This window comes from Mycteria americana, chromosome 2 (genome assembly GCF_035582795.1).
Source record: "Mycteria americana isolate JAX WOST 10 ecotype Jacksonville Zoo and Gardens chromosome 2, USCA_MyAme_1.0, whole genome shotgun sequence".
Lineage (NCBI taxonomy): Eukaryota > Metazoa > Chordata > Aves > Ciconiiformes > Ciconiidae > Mycteria > Mycteria americana.
The window spans coordinates 40,926,537-40,945,546 of NC_134366.1; the positions used below are offsets into that span (position 1 = coordinate 40,926,537).

Sequence of the window (19,010 nt, forward strand, 5' to 3'; positions counted from 1 at the left end):
TTCAGCATCTACTGTGAACAAAGACTAAGTACATAATCCATTAAACAGTACTTCTAACTCAAAAAAATTGAGTATTGTAGACTAAAGTAGGCATTTTGAATGAGCACATTTTCAGCAACTAACTATAAAGCTAGCAATTTATCATTCAGCAAATAATTTTCTACTTTTAAAAGAATCTGTAAGTGTTACTTATGCTAATGAAGACTGTTTTTAATCTGCCCACAAACATGCTAATAGAGGGCATTTTTTTTTTTATTTACAATGCTGAAGGCACTCCAGTTTATAGAACACAGATATGAAATTACACTTGGTAAAATGGGCTCTCAATTGTCTGAGCAACCCAAATCCTTCACCTTTAACACAAAAGCTTATAGACAAAACAAAGGAAAAGAACTCATGAACTAAACTTTAAATATTGACTTTTTCCCCTTCAAAAGCCATCCAACTCACTTTACAAATCTCATTTTTGTTCCAAATGGCTGTGTTCAACATAGGTATTTCCATTCTTTTCAAAACAGAATACACGTATAAAAGAGAAGAAAAAAGGCCGACATCATCACTACAGTACATGCATATAGTCTTAGTCTTTAGTATCAAACTTGTAAGCTGCTCATTGTACAGAAAGGTTGCTTTTGGAAAAGTCATAATACTTTGAACGAGATACATAATGGTAGCAAAGGAGTACTGAAAGCATTTTAAATTATTTACTAGGTTAAAAGGGTGAAATGGTACTTTAAATACATCAAATTTCATCATCTGGGCCATTTTTTGGTGGCAAAGTGGTATTGATCTTTCCAAATGCTTAAAATTAACTATTTCCAGAAGGTCATTATTTGATTAAAGGCATTAAAGTTGAGGGCAAGAAATGATGCACTTTGTCTTCTTTCCCATTCAAATAATCATGTAATTTAATCAGAACTATCCCTTCATGTCCTGTAATAAAAATGTTTGTCTTAAGATATTGTTCTTTACCTAACATATTAACCTTTAAATGTTATGAAGTTCTTAAGAATAATCTCTGCTTAGAGAAAATTCTTCCATAATGCAATGAAAGGATCTCCAGCATTTAAATTGATAAGGCCAAATTTCCCCTACACATTGACTGGAAAATGCATTAAACCCTTCAACTGAGATTTCTCACAGTGTTCAACAGGATTGAAAATTCAGGGAGTTCTGAATCAGTAAGCTCATGCATATGGCATTGAGAAGCAAAATAAACAAATGTCACTTCAGCACAAACAAATACGACAAATAAGTAACAATGGACGCTGCTTTAATTTATCTGGGAAATGTGGTTTGCATTACATTTGTATGATCCGGAAAAATACAGTAGGGAACACCCACCGCAGGGTAGGAACAGAGCATTTAACTGAAAATTAATTTTCAGGCTGAGATTACTTAAATCTGACTTCTTTCTGGATGAAATACCTGTGGGTTCAGACATGGGAACAAGCCTAGATGACGAGAGCAGTCCTTTTCAACGTTAAATGTTCTTCTGGAATTTCCTGACTGCAGGAAAATTTGACTGCAGGTTTATCTTTCCTAAAATACATAAATTGTCCTGGTTATCTCCTATGCAAAGCTGAATAGACCTAAATGCTTCACAGAAGAACTGAAGTCTATTAAAAGAAGGGCCACTGGATATTTTTATAAAATTTTAGGAAAACTAATAATCTACCAGACTTAGTAGTTTTTGATACCAAACAACACATTTGTTAGTGAAAATCTTTTCAATTTAGCTTATATTTTCAAGTAATTTTAAGAACTGACTTGTGAGGCACATACTTTCGAGTAATTTTAAAAACTGCTGTGAGTTTTCAATACTTTGGGATTTCCCTATTTTGCTCACAAAACTGTGTATCTTTGATTCACGAAGCAAAAGCTGTTTTTCAGCCTGTTCCAGAAGATGAGTAGAGATACTGGAATACGAATGCCTCTTCTTGAGACGTGGCCTAAAGTGATAATAAATGTCCCCAGAAAGATGGTTGCCTTAGTATTTTATTTACACTAATCAGGCTTAAGTTTCAGGCTTTGCCTTTGAGCATTCCCCTAAATCAGGGAAAGTTTGAAACCTGAAGCTGTCCTTTATCTCCAGATATTTCTGGTTTATCTATTTTACTGGCTTTCATTACTAGAACATTGAAAGGGGAAGCCAGATGTGAATTTTAAGTAAATCTGTATCTGCCGTCATAATAGATGAGATTTAGCAAAACAAACAAACTGAAAACCCCACAACCTCATAGGGCTTTTCAGAAGAAAGGTAAACTTCACTAGCAGAAAAACTTCCTTTGAAGAATACTGAAACAGATTATACAATTTCCTTAAATTTCTTATCCAACCTATTATTCAGCTCCACCATCTGTCTGGATGTTACCTCCACCTCTTCTCTGGGCTGTGAAAAACAAATGACCAAACAGCTAGCAGCAGTAGTATTTCACTGCAATTTTTTGGTGATATTTTAGGGGAAAAGGATTCCTAACATCTCTTCTCTCTGCCTTTTCCCCTCTCCAGCTGCAGCACTTAAAAATTAAATACGTATTTCTATTCTTGTAAACATCCAAACAAATAAATACGAAAAGGAAACTTGCTAAAGCAACCTCTCAAATTCAATGACAAGCAACAAACAAGTGCAGAAACAAAATGACCTGGAGAGCTGTGGCCCTGCTCCCACAGCCTTGTCTGTCGTATCAGACCTCTCCTTCTACCTGGAGCCACGGTGAGTGGCTAAGAGCCAGTGCTACCGAAAACCTTGTTGGATTAAGGTCTGAGGCTGTACCAAAACTGGTGGGTATGTCCCCTGTGTATGAGCACTTGAGACGTACCACCAGCTCATGGAAAGAAAAAACCTAACCCGTAACTCTAAAACTGACTGAAAACATAAGTATCATTACTTTCTAGTTCAGTACAGAGGGAATTGAATTATCTAAATGAAGGGCTTCTCCCAAGCTTGGTTCCTCTGCTCTGAGCCTCCTCCACCTTTCCTGTCCCTTGTTCAAACGTATCTTTTTTACAGTATTGCCTTCAATTGCCTAGCAATGATAGATAGGCACAAGCCCTAATCAAAAACATAATATGCATGCCTTTGAAAATCTTACATAAAATGCAGCTACATTCATATGTAAAAAGAAGGGAAAAAAAGTACTAGATGCAAAGAAACAGTGGGTGAAGCCTTATTCTGCCTTCCTCTACCCCAGATCCTTCTTCTTTCACACACGCGATTCAACTGGCGTTGTAACTGCGAGATACGTGTGACGAAAATGGACTTAACTATAAAAAAAATCTAAACAAGAAAAAACAGCTGCTAATTATTAAATAAGTCAGTCTCAGTCTGGTACATTACTTTTTATAGTACAGGCATATAAAATGGGTCAGTGGGTTTCACAGAGGGTGACTAGTAATATATGGCCCTTTATCTTTTATTTAAGTAGAGAGAAGTAGTGATTTCACTGCAATACTGATGCTTCCCTTGAAAGTAAATACAACCCTAAATCCAACCACGACCCTTAATAGCCCATATTTATTTATTCTTAAACATACAATCAATTTTTGTATGGCAGCTATATCTGCAGTTTAGTTAGAGAAGAGTCTTTAATAGAAAGAGCCTGGCAATTTTAAAAATCTTTTTTACTACTATCAATTTACAAGTGAACAGCAAATGTTTATTATTACATTGCTCACAGAGATTTAACATTTGCTTTGGGGGAAAGACCTCCAGTAAAAAGGCCATAGGGCCAAAGTGTCACTTCCGTAATTACTTATACGTGTGTATATCACGTTGTTAGATTTATTTTTTTAAAAAAGTTATAATTTCCCAGAGTGAGTAATTTAAATCCATGGCTTCTTGTCATATGCTTTTTCTTTCCAGAATTCATTTTGGATCAGGGGAAGATCTACCACACACTGAGGAATCACAGGCTCATAGATATTTGGACTTCATTGTAAATTCAGTTCAGCTGACAAGATGTTCCAACAAGCGACATCATTCCAAAACATACACAGCTCAAATCCATTCTGAGACATCCCTTCACATTTTTATGGCCTAACTAAATGTTTTCATATAGATTTGAATTAGACATTTAAATATTCTGAAAAAAATTTGTTTTAACTCATCTCTTGCAGTTCAGCTGGCTTCTGTGGCTCTCAGTTTCACAGTGAAGAACGCTTAATGCTCTGATAATGCCAAGGGTGAGGAGAGTCTTAAGAAAATTGAAAAGAAACTTTTCCCTAACTTTCCTCCAGATTTTGTTAACCACAGAAACAGTCAGAAAATTAATAACGCCCATTACCTCAAAGCAGTTTAAAAAAAATCTTTAAAATCCACACCTGTGAAAGACATAAACCTCCCAGCAAAAGAGAAGGGAGCAGCCAGAATGTATCTCACCCATGGAAAAATAAAGGCAGTGAAGCCCTTAGAAAGCTACAATACCCTTACTCGTAGCATGGTTGCTTGGGGCATAGACTTAAAAGAATAGGAAAGCTGGATCAAAAGGGAAGCTGGAGAGATCAGGTTTCTCCCTCCCGGCTGGCCAAGGGTGGGAACCAACACAGGAGTGTTTTCAGGTAGTTTGCCATCGGGCTGGGGACAAGAACAGCCACAAGGGAAAAGCTCCTAGAGAGAGCAGCGCTTCGTGTTACACTTTTCCTCACCGGCCAAGAAAAGTGCCAGCCAAGCTGAGCCCCAGCCATATTTCCAGGCAGCAGCTTCGGCAGCAGCTTCTGCCCTTAAATCAGGCGCTGCATGGAGCAGGCACAATTCTTCCCCCCCGATCCCTCCGTCCCATCCCCTTTCTCCAGGTGAAAAGGATCGATCCCTTTAGACTCTCTCCTCATACTAAATAAGAGTAGCAAATGATTCCTTAGAGGTGAAGCAAACTGGCTGCCCCAAAGCAAAAATAAAAAGAATCTTAGGTAAGCCCTTCATAGCTTTTTTTAAAATAACTTTTTATATAAACAGTGGAAAGTTCCTATATCTGTAGAGCTTTCTCTTGCATGTTACATATACTAGAGATGCTAAGCACCTGGCTCAGCAAAATACCTAGTCACCTGAGTAAACCCGCAGACGTAACGGATAGGTGTGCAATCTTGCTCAGTTGGGGTCCAAAACTTCAGGGAATTCTGCTAAGGACCACTCAGTCCAAACACCTTTACTTCACAAAGATCCTGAAAACTATTTTCATTTGCTTCTTAAACGCTGTCCTGAAGTAAGGGAACACGACACTGCACAGGAATAAAAATGAGATGACCACTGAATAACAGTGTGGATTCAGATAAAATCTGGCAGATTTGGAATGAGACAAATATTTGCAAATTGGAATTTTTCCCCATTTAGCTAGCTGCGTGCTTGCCCTAGTCTATTCATTATATGCCAACAGTCTGGGGTAATTCGTAACCAAAAATCTGAAGTTTGACTTAGAGGCTAAATTTGAGGAAAATAAAAAAATGGACACAATGAGAAACTATTAGGAATAGTGAAATTAAATAACTGGAACAAAACATTCTCTCCTTTCTCACCTTGCACCTAGAAATCCTGTAACATTCTTTCAGGTGTTGTGTGTTTTGAATTATCCAGTTTAACATTAAGGGAGAAAACACTTATTTATTATTTCTTACTCCTTCCTTCGCCCAACAACCCTTCACCTGAATTGTAATCGGTCACTCCTTTAACAAACCGCTTCTTGGACCATTACTGTATATTTGTGTTTGCATAAGATGCCTTTATTCTTTGCAGTAACGTGTTTAGCAGCTCTCGGTTTTTCAGGAGGAATTTCACTCTGTCGTTTCCTGTTTTGTTACGGGTTGAGCTCACTTTTGTTTTCTGCACTGTTTACTGGGTACCCTGCTTCCCCCATTGCCAGGAACCAAGGGCTGCTCGCTACCTCCTCAGCCTCCCTCCTGGCTCTAGCACTACAGCTTTGTTTTCATTTCCGTACGTCATTAAATCTCGTACAGCTCGCTCAGACTTTCCCCCCCCCTTTTTTTTTTTAATAGTGCTTTAGTTTCTTCATGTTAAAACACCGACACATTGAATCTTCAAAAGCCTCCTGAATCGGTGATCTGCCCACAGCAGGCACAAGCAACCTGAGAAATCGAGAACACGGCTCTTTCCCCAGATATCTCCGTGTTGCCACGCGGGGAAAGGAACGATGTTTCACCCACAAAGACGGCGGTGCTGGCGACCAGCCCTCGGCTCCCCACCACCCAGCGAAAGCCCCAAAGCGACTGCGTGGGGGGGGATGCACCTGGGGTAGCGTGTCCCAGGCACAGCTCCAGCACGCAGGAGACGGCAGTAGGACAGGAGAAAGGGGCAGATGGAGCAAGAGTGGATGCTGAGGGTGTATACGGGAGAGGAATGGGGTGGGAAAAAGCCAAAGAAGGGCTAAGAGGAGAGCTGTAACGAGAGGAATTAGTGAAGGTGGCAAGAGGAAAACAAAACAGAAGGTGAGGATACAGAAAGCGGGAAGAGAGATTAAGAAAATCCATCCTGCCAGAAACAGCACCTCTTGTCAGGCAGACAGCAGGTGCTGCCTGGGGAAGAGCTGATTCATGCATCTGGAGTGTAGGAACCGAAACACCTCTACCTAAGAAAGGAAAACTAAAAATAAAAGACTCAAAGAAGGTGGGAGAGGGTGCCGTGCTTTTTGTCTTTTGGCAATCCAGTGCTTCCTGACTGCATGACATTTTTCGAATAGTTTTGTGAAGAAACGAGAGCTGGATTTCGGGACCTTTGCAAGAATCCCGACAGTTCATTTCAGCATTCTCTCTTCCAACGCGAGCCCTTCCTGCCCTCCTCTTCGCCTTACTCCAGACTCATTTTTGAGACCTCTGCAGCCATAGCACCTCCAGGGCTTCAGCTGCACCTCCAGGACGAGACTTCCCCTGTGTTCGGGGTCTGCACGGACACCGGGGGAGTCAGTAACAGAGGTGGCACTGCCGTGCAGCAAGGGACGCTGATGGCACACCACCGCTGAACTGTTCCAGTTCAGCTCTGGGGGACTAGCAATGCAGTCGGTAACTGCTGGCCAAGTGGTACGAGCATGGGTCTTTAACCCTCTCTGCAGCAGTCTGGGGGGACATCTCTACAGTCAAATTTTCTGCTACGAACTGTGCCTTCAGTGGCTTTCAAAAACTACCCTGCTCACCTTCTTCCGACTGGCTTTGAGCACTGAGTCTTAGTTCCTTGTCTCTTGCACTTTCAATATTGCCACTGCATCACGAATCACTGGCAATGGATAAAACAATCTCTTACTAAAGCTACTTTTTTTTAAACCTCCCCTGGAAGCCTTATTACAGATTAGATTTGATGAATTTCTATCAGATGCACTGCATCACTCCTCTCGCCTGACAATACCTGCAACAGCTTTTGGGGAATCTGCTCAGTGGCATTCTGCACACTCACATTTTTTTTTCTTGCTGTAAGGATTGTTTTAGAACCTTATAATTAAAACTTTCTACCAAAATTGCATTAAGTTTTTCTCTGTGTAGGAAAAGTAGCCAACAGTGATCTACTAAAGAGTAGATGGTTTTAAAAAAAACCTTACCGAGTACTGAAGGCTGTTTAATTAGGGCAGGCTGAACAATTTAACTGAAAAAAATGGATTTATTAAAAAACCAAAACAATTTACAGATAATACTTAGTTTCCTAAAAACTAACCATAATCTGTTTTCATAAGAAGTACTGGAATGTTTTCATGAAAAAAAATCAATTTTCCATTTGCCAAAATTCTAGACACTTTGAGGATTCTTTTTTAAAAAGAATCTTTTCCCCAAAGGAAGAGGTAAAGGGAAGAGTTAGCAAAGAGACAAAATTTGCAGTGAAAAACTTTGGCAGAAAATTTTATTTCTGCTAATTCAGGTAGCAGTGAAGACTACATTTTTGATTAGAAGCTCTTCTTAAAGCGAGGTGTTTGCTGGTGTGTTATTTTGAAAAACAGCACAGTAGGATGACTTCTTTAATAAGTGGGCATAAAACCCAGAGATTAGAAAGTCTCAGAGTGAGAGACAAAACCCCCGTGCGATATCTGATTTCTTTGCCAAATCAAGGAAGGTTTTTAATAAAGGTCGTGGAGAAATAAACTCCAAAGACAGCAGTGTCTCTTTCCCCCTACGTGTTTACTCTTTTATTTCACTCCTTTACAGTGAAAGGCAGACCTTAACATGCGCGCGCACACACACATGCACACACAAAAGGAAACAACAACCAAAGAGGAGAGGAAAAAAAAAAAAAAAAAAAAAGAGCCTGAAATTTTAGTTACACCACATGTGGTTTTCATTTGTGAAAAATGAACAAGCTGTTTGTGGTTAAACTGTCTAATCTGCTGTTATCAATCTAGCGCTGCATTCAAGATTTACAGGATACATCAGCTTCTGTGCCACATTAGCTGTAAAAGGGAGAGGGGGTGGGAGGAAAAAGGAGGAGGAGAGAGTTTATCCTGAGGAATAATATTTCCAATGCAGCCACACTCACACTACATCTGGTTGTGCTGGTAGCGGCAGTTAAATTGAAATATTTCACAGCGTGTGTCAGAAACATGCAGAATGGTAATTATGACAGATCTGATTAAGCCTGAGTGCCACTAGCTCCCTGGCCAGCTCCGGTTGTGCAGGTGTGACCTTGTGCGTGCCTGCGTGTGTAAATAAAATTAATTACAAGCGAGAGGGCGAAGGCTTCGGTGACATCACAAAGCGGAGAAACTCCCAAGGGGGAGACCTAATGGAATATTTTCCCTCAGTCTAATAATACAGTTCATATTGACTTGAGGTAATTAGTGGGATCATTAAAGCAGTTTTCCCGGCGTATTTGGCTGCCTGATCAGATTAGTGAAAATGTTCTTCAGAACAAGCCCTGTGTGGTCTGCCAGAGAAGGAGGAAATAAAAAGCAACAAAGCATATTTTGGAATGATAAGCAGCGCTGGACTTTTTGCACGGCATTTTGCAGGGCCGGTCTCGGGAGCCTGGGCACCTGACTCTCCTGACCGATGCAATCTTTCATCCCAGGCGCACGTGCTCCCGCCGCACGTCATCTAAGACTTTTTAATTTTTGTTCCTCTATCCTTCAAAACTACGCTGTCCCTATCCCTCGCTGCTTCAAAAAGCAGCCCGGTGGAAGTGGTAGCCTTAGAAGAACTACATTAAGATAACCGGGGGAAGGAAGAACAACAAATACGTGATCAGCAACCCCCCACGTCTCCCCAAAAAGCTAACAGAAGATTGAAGGCACCGGTTTGAGAATTAGTAATGTTGTCATTTCCTAACAAGCTTACCCCAGCAAAAAAAAGGAAAAAAAAGAAAAAAATTTAACTATGATATAAAGTCTTCCACGGTAACAGAACACAGAGCCCTAATCAAGAAATGGACCATTTGTTTAAAAACAGTCTATTGAGCATGCTCTACCTTGCAAATGGAATATGCCAAGCTCTGTCACAGATGGCAAGCTTTGACAGTTCCCATCCGTAGCGTCGATACTCGACAGTTCAGCACAAGATCAGTGACATTCTGTCTCATTAGAGCCACGCTAATTATCACAGCTAGTTTCAGGGGAAACCATGTGTTGCAATGGTCAATTTGAAGGAGTCTGTGCATCAACAAACTGGTAATAAGGATCAGACACCTTATTATATGACAGCATGCTGCCTATGATCTGATTTACTGAATCAGAGGTACTGAGGCAACACTGAAGCCTGATGGGTTATGGAATCGCGTGTACACAATGCGTATCTGAAATATGCTTTAAAAATAAAAGGGAGCTATATAGAAACAATACAAATAAAAATTTTAAAATGTTGAAGTTACGAGGACGTTTTTCATTTGTCATTAAGACATGCAGAGATGTTCAAGATCTTGTCAGCCAGTTTTATCTTTAATCAAATCATATAAGATAAATAATTCAAAATGAAAACTGTAAAATTATGGATTATGCTAAATTATAATTCATTCCATACTCTGGTTTTTCAGTTTCAATAACATGTACCAAACATTCCTTATGTTGTGCCGTCTTGCTGCTTTAACAGAATTTTCTATTTTGTAAAGAGCTTTCTCTACTTGGCTCTCTTTTTTCATTTGTACATTTAATGACTTAAACTTGCACTTCTCCTAGCTTCTCCCACACAGTCGTGCTCCTTCCACCAGACAAAAACCATCTAACCAAGAACTTCCCTTTGCAGTTTCTGGCCACCTGCGGGGCCGCATCCTGCCGGGCGCCCAGCGGTCCCAGCCCCAGTGCCTCCCAGGGACGCGCTGCAGGCTGAGGCCGTGAAGGCGTCGGGCGTTAACTTCCCCACCGACGTAGGGCAGGTGCGCGCCGCACGCCTCCGGGGAAGCTCTCCTTAGGGCTCAAATACACAGCGGTTCCTGAAGCTGCTACCAGTTCTTTAAACGGCCTCTATGCGGATTGTAAGCGGCGTTGGAACAGCTCGCGCCGCCGCCCGCCTGGCTGGGAACCTCTAGCCGGAGCCGACGGGACCCCACGTGTAAAGCACGCTCCGGAAGCACACTTTTTCATCGGTGTGTCAACAAATCCAGCCTTTGCCTTACGTGTTGAAAGGGCCGCCTGCCCCCAAGGAGCTGTTTGAAGAGGTCAATGTAATCCTCTTACCAGTTAAGTATTTTCCATTCTGTACCTTTTTCTTTGGCTTGAACTATTTCAGGTTTTAATGCTTTTTTTTCCCTCTATGCAGATTTCCATGGGCAATTGCACACTGATATGAACCACCTTGGAGATTTTAAGGTGGTTTCTCTTCAGTGCATCTTTGTGGATTCAAGAAGTTGCTGTCTACTTTTTACTAGCGGGAACCCAAGACTCACTGAAGTCAACCCGCTCCACCAAGGTCATACCAATAATGTGGGATACGGCCAGGATCAATGCCAGCCCTTCTCCAGGTCTACCCAGACTGAGCAATAAGCGAGCTAACTGAACTCAGTTTTTCTACCCCCTTTCTCACAAAGAATTTAAAAAAAAATTCCTAAGGAAATTTCCCGAGGCTTTAACCTTCATTTCTGCGAAGAGATGTTGCAAAAGAGATAGAGATTAAGACATGGGGCAGAGGAAGGACCTGGAGTGCTCTGAGCGTTCATTTTGTTCCCGCAATAGAAACCGGAAAATCTCCGTCCCTCCAACCCGGGTGAGACAGAACACACTATGACTCTGAAACATGATATTTTGTGAAAGAAACAAATCAGCTCTATCTGCCAAGGTTCACAGTTTCACTGAATGACACACCACTTCATGGGGCAATTCTTGATCGTGCACAGAAGCCCATCTTGCTTTCTCAGTTCACACTCTTCCTCTCCCATCCCCGCTGACACCCGATCCTGTCCCGACTCCCGCTGCTCATGGCACCTCTTCAACTGCCAGAGCAATCACCCCTGGGTAGCGGAGGGGGGAGGAAAATAAATTAAAAAAAAATAAAATAAAAAAAATAGAGGCTGTTGTGTGGTGTACTGCTGCTGCTAACATTTTCTAACTACTGTATCTGACCTCCCCATGAGGCCGAGGGGTTTATTTCCAGGTGGACCCATGAAACGACGGCAGACCTCAGAGCACGTTCTGTTTCCACCTCGCGTCTCCCTGTGCAGTATCCCTCCCTGCTCCACAGAGAATCCATTGTATGCCGACGGGGGGGAAAGAAGGTTTTTAAGCCAAGATTTAAACCCAGGAAGTGACTCAGCTGCTCTTAGGGAGACAAAGGCGGGAGACAGCTTGACGGAGAAGCGGGGTGACAGGCGAAGGACCGAGCCCCCTCCTGCCCCCCAGGCTGGACCCCGCCAGGGCAGCCCAAGGTGCAGCGCCCCAAGGAAACAGCTTTGGAAATAAATTTCAAGACCCCCCTCTTAAAGCCATATTGTTACCAGAGGGTTACTCTTGGTGATAAAAAGGTTTCTTTTCCCCCCGCTGGAAAATAGTTGAATAGATCATTCTATATCTGCGGTAATGGCATGTTACATCTTCGTGCCAGATCCACAATACCGTGCTTGTTCAGTGTGGGAAGCTGTTTAAAAATGACTTTCCTATTAGAGTATATAGCTTAGTCTCTAGATGGAAAAAGCCAGATCAAAGATACAGCATTTATAAAACTGCTGGTTAAAAAGATAAAAGTGAGATAACAGACATCAATTTTTCACTATAAATCTCTGGGTTTACTACAACATTAAAATTTCCAGTAAAAGCAGGGTTTTATATACCTGAACTCTAATGGCCTATTCTGAAAATATTTATGTCAGGAAAAGCATGGTATTTGCATGCCAAAAGCAATTTTAGTGCCAATGTTTAGCATTCCCTTCCCATTTAACTCCTTCCCATCTCCTCACGAGTGTTAGACGCTCTGCCTAATGCCTACCCGGTGCGCCTTCCCACCCAGCCTTTCGGAGGAGGACGCTCCAGGTGCATACTAAGGCAAAAAGCCAAATGCTTCTAATAAAATACCACTGCACAAAATACTTGCACGATGGCTTAGGATGGAGTCTCTAGCCTGGTCTGAACCACTGAGTTTACCTCCATGCTTTGCATGCAAAACTACTCATTTTCAAGGGGCTAACTGCCTAACCGAAGTGAAAGACGGGGACAGAAGGACAGGAAATTGGGCAACAGGGTGCAACAGCTCAGAAGTAACAGGTCAAAACTCTCTGTAATTAGATGAGGTTTCTGGAGGTATGGGCGGCACTCCATTAGTTTTATACTAAAATTAAAATCGGAACATGATTCTACAAGAGTCAAGCGTCTCGCCTTCAACATACAGGCGTTTTGATTCGGTGAGAAGGGAGGGCATTCGGCACCTACTTGGCCATACACAGCAATCGGCAGGATTGACACTGCAGAAAAGTATCAATTTTACCTATTTATTCTACTGTAAAGTAAACTTATTTAGGTATAATAATGCAGGCTAACGGCCTTACGCTGTAGCACATGGGACTCTCAGAGGTACGGAAGTTGATATTACTTCAGTTTTTGCAAACTGTAATTTCCTAAATTTAAGAAAGCTTTAGCAACGTAGGCTGATTTTCAGCAAAGTTTTGCTTTCTTTCCTACTTCATACTAGCATGCGCAGGCCCCAGCTTTTCAGGATAAACCATTAACATAAATGTAACTTCTCAAAATACAGCAAGCGTACAGGAGCACTACAAGTCTCTACTTGCCTTATCTCTCAGGGCTCTTAGGCTTGGGGGTTTTTTGTTTGTTTGTTTGTTTTTATGGAATAAAATTAGATTTCAGCATCTGTCACCATCAAGAAAAAAACTCATCCCTGGCTCCCACATGAAAACATTGTAACCAATGCACAGTTACTGAACCATGATGCCTTAATGATCATTACACAAATCAACTTTTTTTGTTTGAAATAACGAAATTAAGAATGTGCTTTGATAATTACTTGAATCAGACTGTCAGGTTATAAATTTAATAAAAACCCAATATGATTAAATTATAAAAGTAATGCATACCACACAAATTTATGTATGTGTGGATTCTTTTCATTTTGACTTATTCAGGTGAGCTGATTAAATTTTAGTAAACAATATTGTTAGTATTGCTGTTCTACCACTAAAACCCAACAACCTGGGAGCAGACACAAAGCACCTGGTAAACCCTTCTGTCTTCCACTTGCATGTATTTTTCTAAAGCTCTCTTTTAACATAACCTAACAAAAAAATACATAGACCTATTAGGCAGTCAACTTGCAATAAAAATGTAAGATTTTAAATACTGACATTAGGTGTTTTGCCAATTACAATTCTAAAACTCCCCAAAGATATGATGTATTCAAGCAATTTGAATTATAATATCTTCCTCAGCTCCTCAGTATAATCATAGTAACTTTTAAAGTATATATTTTGAACTTAACAGAATTTGAATTTATTCTGCAGATAATATATTGATCCTTAAAAACACAGAAATTTTAAGAATATACAGAATGCATACATTCCTACAAGGGAAAAGAATTCAACATTTGAAGGAATCTTCTAGCTAAGTCCCCAAACTCGTTCAAACCCACGTGCCAGACAGTCCCTTTTCTTTGAGAAAGCCAACCAGCCGCCAGCGAAGTGCACCGTGAAACTACAAGTACGCAAATCACCACTCAACCTAAGCCAGAGCACGGTCTCACTAATATCACTGCCGTCCCGTCCTGCTCCCGTCACCCCTTCCTTGCCCTGCGCTGTGACCTCTGCTGCACCGAGCCCCTGTAGCCGGCTGGTTTGCTGAGCATCAGGTCCACATGCGGTCCTCCGTCAATCAGGTAACTCTTGCCAAAGGCACTAACACAGCGCAAGGGAAGATGCTCGTTTTTTGCCTCGGCGCTACCTAAATAGAAACTTCTGTAGCGCATCATTTAATAGCTCTTCTGTACAAAGTGCTCTAGTCAGCAGCACATTATCTGCAGTCTCCTGGCTCAGGCAAGCCCAGCCACCTTGCAGATGCTGGCTGCTTCGACACCCAAACTAATGTTGACCCAAATCAGTTCCTTAAAAAAAAAAAAAAATAGAAAGGCCCTCCAGCAAACACCTGTCTGTCCACTGGCAGAGCTTTAGGTCTGCTTTAGGTCACGTATTGGTTTGTACCATAACTCCAGGCTACACTCAGCAGTTTTTATATCCAAAATAAGGTAAGATCAGCAACGTTCAATTTTTGTGATGTTTAAAAACAAAACTGTTAACCAACGCATCATTTTCTAATATGCGTCCTCCAGACTTTTCACTATAACTGGAAGTGATTATCCCAGGATTTCCAGTTCTGAGCAGGAAACCAATAGCCCCAAATGAAAAAAAACCAAACCAACAGACCTCTCTCAAGAGAAGTTCTCTTAAACAATGTCTCAACAAGCCTCTTTTTTGTGCAACAGAGATTTCTTTGCCCCAAGAAATAATTGTCTGTACTGCTGACAAGCTCCAATGCAGAATTTTTACAAGGCAGATATCTCCTTTAATATATGTGGCTTTGCTACATATTTAAAACTTATTGATTGGGCTAGTTGTCAACTGGTTAGAGAAGAACCAGCACATTCAGTTTACCTAAGAGGTTACTGCTGTGAAGCAGCTTTCTACTACAAGTGGCGCTTTGGCTACCTACAGACCTGAAAGCTTGCTCAATACATAAATTAACATTACATTGCTTAAATCCAGGAGAAAAATAATGTCTGAGAATACAGGAATAATCTCCATAATAAAAGGGAAAAGAACTATGTGTTTGGTGACGTTTGTTTTCTATACTTGGTAGCAAAGTTTGTACAAGAATCTAAATTTTATACCAATACGCTAAAAAAACTGCACCGCATCCTCTGGAAGCTTTTGTGCTTCACTTTGATTACCTGTCCCTTTTAAAGTCAGCATTGGAAGAGCTGTCCCGCCCAGAAATTTTAAGACTACACAATTAAATAAATACACTATCACACAAATCAGATGAGATCCAAGTTATGTGGACCTTAGTTTTGCAGAGAACTGCAATGGAAAGGGGAAGGCATAGAAAACGGACAGTTCTCTAACCCCGAGTCTTGACATGTAAATAAAGACATCTGAGGAGCACACAGGTTGGAAGCTGCTGTAACATTCTATCATAATTAGAAACATTTCAAGAGCCCTGTAATTTCCAATCAAAATTACAGTAATTTCCGATATACAAGCCATGATTCATGACAGAATTTTTACATTCCATGGGAGATTATAGTGGCCTGATGTATGACACAGAGTACAGCACTAACATAAACAATTCAGTTTAATGTTTAAACAGCACTTGGTGTTTAGAATCCAACAATAAAAGAAACATATTATTGTAGAAATTATCACTTTGACAGTGATTGAAGGGTAGGCAGGCATGTGGCCTATAAAGCTATAATTTTTACAGTCCACAGCTTGAGTTTAATCATTTTGATATAACATTTCCAAAATATCCCCTTAAATGCTTCTTACAGCATATAACTTAAGAGACAACATCCTTTCTGTACAATGAAATGGAGTAAACTCCAAAACGTGAACAACGCAGAAGTCAAAAGTTAAAGACTGTTAAAAAAAAAACGAGCACTAAAATGCTGACGGCCCAAGAAACATTGGTCTAACTGATCATTATCAGCTTTCCCTGGAAGATGCTGCATTTTTCTATGCAGCAATTTTAGAAAAGTAAAGGAATAGTGACTAAGCGGATATAACATTTAATCTAACGTGAAAATTCAACCTTGCAAGCATTGGTACATTTACCATTTCTTTCAAGCGTTGGTATAACCGTGGTTCTAGTCTTTCCCATTTTTCTGCATGTTTTTCCTTTACTTACTTCTTGAGTACATTCTCACTTAAATCAATGCTTTTGCATACTCCGGTGATCTTTCTCAGAAGACATGTCACTTATGATAATCACACCCAACAAGTGCTTGCTGATTTCCCTCTCTTGCCACTAAACTTGACAGAAATTCTTCAGTTGAAGAAAACGGAATAGGAAACCACACAACAAAGACTTAAAACTGAATACGCAATATATATGTACACATGCAGGTAACCAAGAAGCCATCGTATTCCACAAAGATCATGCATGTATTCTCAGATGTAACTTGTATAACCGTAATTTGTTGGGGGTTTTTTGTTTGTTTTTGACGTGCACAGTGCTGCCCCACCTCCCGTGCACAGACTCACCAGTGGGTCTGACTACAGATTTTCGCAAAAACCAAAACCCCAGCATTCCTCATTACAGTGCGTTGAACTGCAAAACACCAAAGCCTTGAGATTAATTTGGCAGCAACACATAGAGCTCGCCCACAGCTTTTGCCACGTCCACACCAGCTAAGAACCGATGAACCTGACGCTTTCCGAGCCACACAAGACCCACGGGCGCGCAGCGAAGGCATCTCGCTGGCGAGGAAGAGGGAGGGATGCGTCTCGGGAAGCCGCTTCTCAACCCTGCCTGGTCAAGGGTAACCAGAGGTTACCTTTGGGCTCAGCAAGAAGCTCCAAGTTGTGGCACCAGGCTGGTGTGCTAACCCGGCCGCTCGTCGTAACTCACGCAGAAACAGACCAAAACCAGGGGCGGGGGGAAATAATCACACAGGACAGGGAGGCCGTTGTGCCCTGGGAACTTTACCTGGCTTTTGGTTGCCGCAACCTTTGCAAACAGTGCTTGAGACACCTTAGCTCTCTTCATTTCCTGCTGAATCTCATCGTAAATGGAAGCATTAATGTTCATGGAATTATTTTCTGTTTTTCCATTCCTCTCTGTAGCAATAGTAGCAGTTTTGACCTAGAAAATATATTTTATGAGACATTTTTCATTATGAAAAAGTTATTTTCCTCTCTTTCTCTCCCCAAGTAGTTCCCCTTTCCATTTTATTCCTTTTATTCAATCTTGCTCTGATATTCTTTCAGCTTTTCAGAGACTTAACATTATAAGTTATCCGTGGTTCAGGCAACTGGGAAACAAGAAAATTCAGCATATTGTAACAGGTGAGTGCATCTGAAATATGAGTTATCATTAACTGACCACTGTGAATTTCAATGTCATAAAACAAATTAGGTGAAAACCTGTCAGTCTTGTAGAGACTTGTGAATCCTTACACGATTTCCTTGCCCAACGCAAATTAAGTGAAAATTGTAAGTGCAACATAAAAGAATCTCTAATGAAATAGAAACCTAACAGATATGTCTTGATTCATGCCTTATGTCCAGTACACTCAAATGCATGATAATGTAGAAAAGTTATGGCTTTAGATTTAACTTTTAAAAATACTATCTTATCAGATTAATTCTTAAGCTGTTTTTAAGAAAGCAATAATTTAGAATAATGCATATTTTAACCACTCATTCATGAAATAAAGACAGGGCTTTCTTAAAATTGTTAATTCTAGTTGTATTTCACTTACATACATCAAATATTTATTCTTCTTGCAGTCCAGGTTAAAAAATAACATGAAAGCAAGACAGAATGATTACGCTACCACTTCTATGCTGCATCTGTAGCACTAAGGAAAACAACAAAAAATACATCAGTAGTGACGTGACGTGCAGAAAACTATCCTTTCCTTCATCCGCTGGAAATGATGGAATTGATGTTTCAACACCAAGAATCATCCCACCAAGGTTACAATGCAGTTTCTGCAATATCAGTTGAGAGGTACAAAAAAATCAGCAGGTACTCAGCTTATCCTAAAATATTCTCAATAGTTAAGGATAATGTCTTTCTTTAGCAGCTACTCTTGCAATGCTTGCCCAAGATTAGTGGACCTAATGGACCACTAATCCTAAAGTGGACCAGAGGAAAGGAAAGACTGGATTTCTGCCAAGAACCCACAAGGTGGTGATGCAAAATCAAACCTTTAGATTTCGATTCAAACCTAACTGGTTCATACTGAGGTTGTTGAGAGCGGAATTAATTTAGCCATTCAGAAGTTACATGTCCAGTTAAAGTTAGTCATTCAGGCTACCTCTGAATCTAACAGACAGAGCTTGGCACTTCCAGAGGGTGATTCAGCCTACTCATAAGTGCGTGTCTAAAACCACACTTTCACTATCAGTTTAATCCAGGGCAAGTCAGCATCTTCCTGTGCTCTAAAGTCCCTTGAGGTTCAAAGGGAAATCATGACAACTTGAATATTCATCTTCTAATCTCACTCTCTATGAGCTTCCATATGTCACAGGTCTCACGATACGAGAGTCAAAGGGTTAGGGTGCGAGATGTACTTAGGCAAATCATCAGCCCATTTTTTCCTAGAAAGGTCATGTTTGATTTGTGTTAACTATCCTCCATAGTGCTTTTAAGATAAAATAATCTAGACCAGAAACTGCAAGTGCGTGCCACTTTTGCTGAGCCTGATTCGTCTATCAGGCTTCTCATGAGCTGTGCTAACACATGCCCATTAGCTGCAAGGGGCGAAACCCCAGCAAGAACAAGGCGTCCACACACATTTCCACCTGCCTCCTTCTGGCAGGCATTAGCACTTTCCGGTGTCTGAAAACAGGAGTCCTAGATGAAAAGGGAAACGAAGAAAAATCCCAGAATGTGGCATACAGGCATACAGTTTATCACGGGATTTGCTTTCATCTGAAA

At 40.8% G+C, this 19,010-nt stretch overlaps 1 protein-coding gene across 6 annotated transcripts in view; it reads right to left on the bottom strand.

The window, feature by feature from the left end:
* SATB1 (SATB homeobox 1) overlaps window positions 1-19,010 on the bottom strand; it is a 76,247-nt gene that overhangs the window by 10,134 nt on the left and 47,103 nt on the right. For 5 of the 6 annotated variants that reach the window (XM_075493119.1, XM_075493120.1, XM_075493124.1 and 2 more), the window contains one exon: window positions 17,052-17,207. The exons of the other annotated variant lie outside the window; for it this stretch is intronic. In XM_075493119.1, the coding sequence (XP_075349234.1) occupies window positions 17,052-17,207 (156 nt within the window). The remainder of the gene's footprint in view (window positions 1-17,051; window positions 17,208-19,010) is intronic. 6 annotated transcript variants of the gene reach the window in all.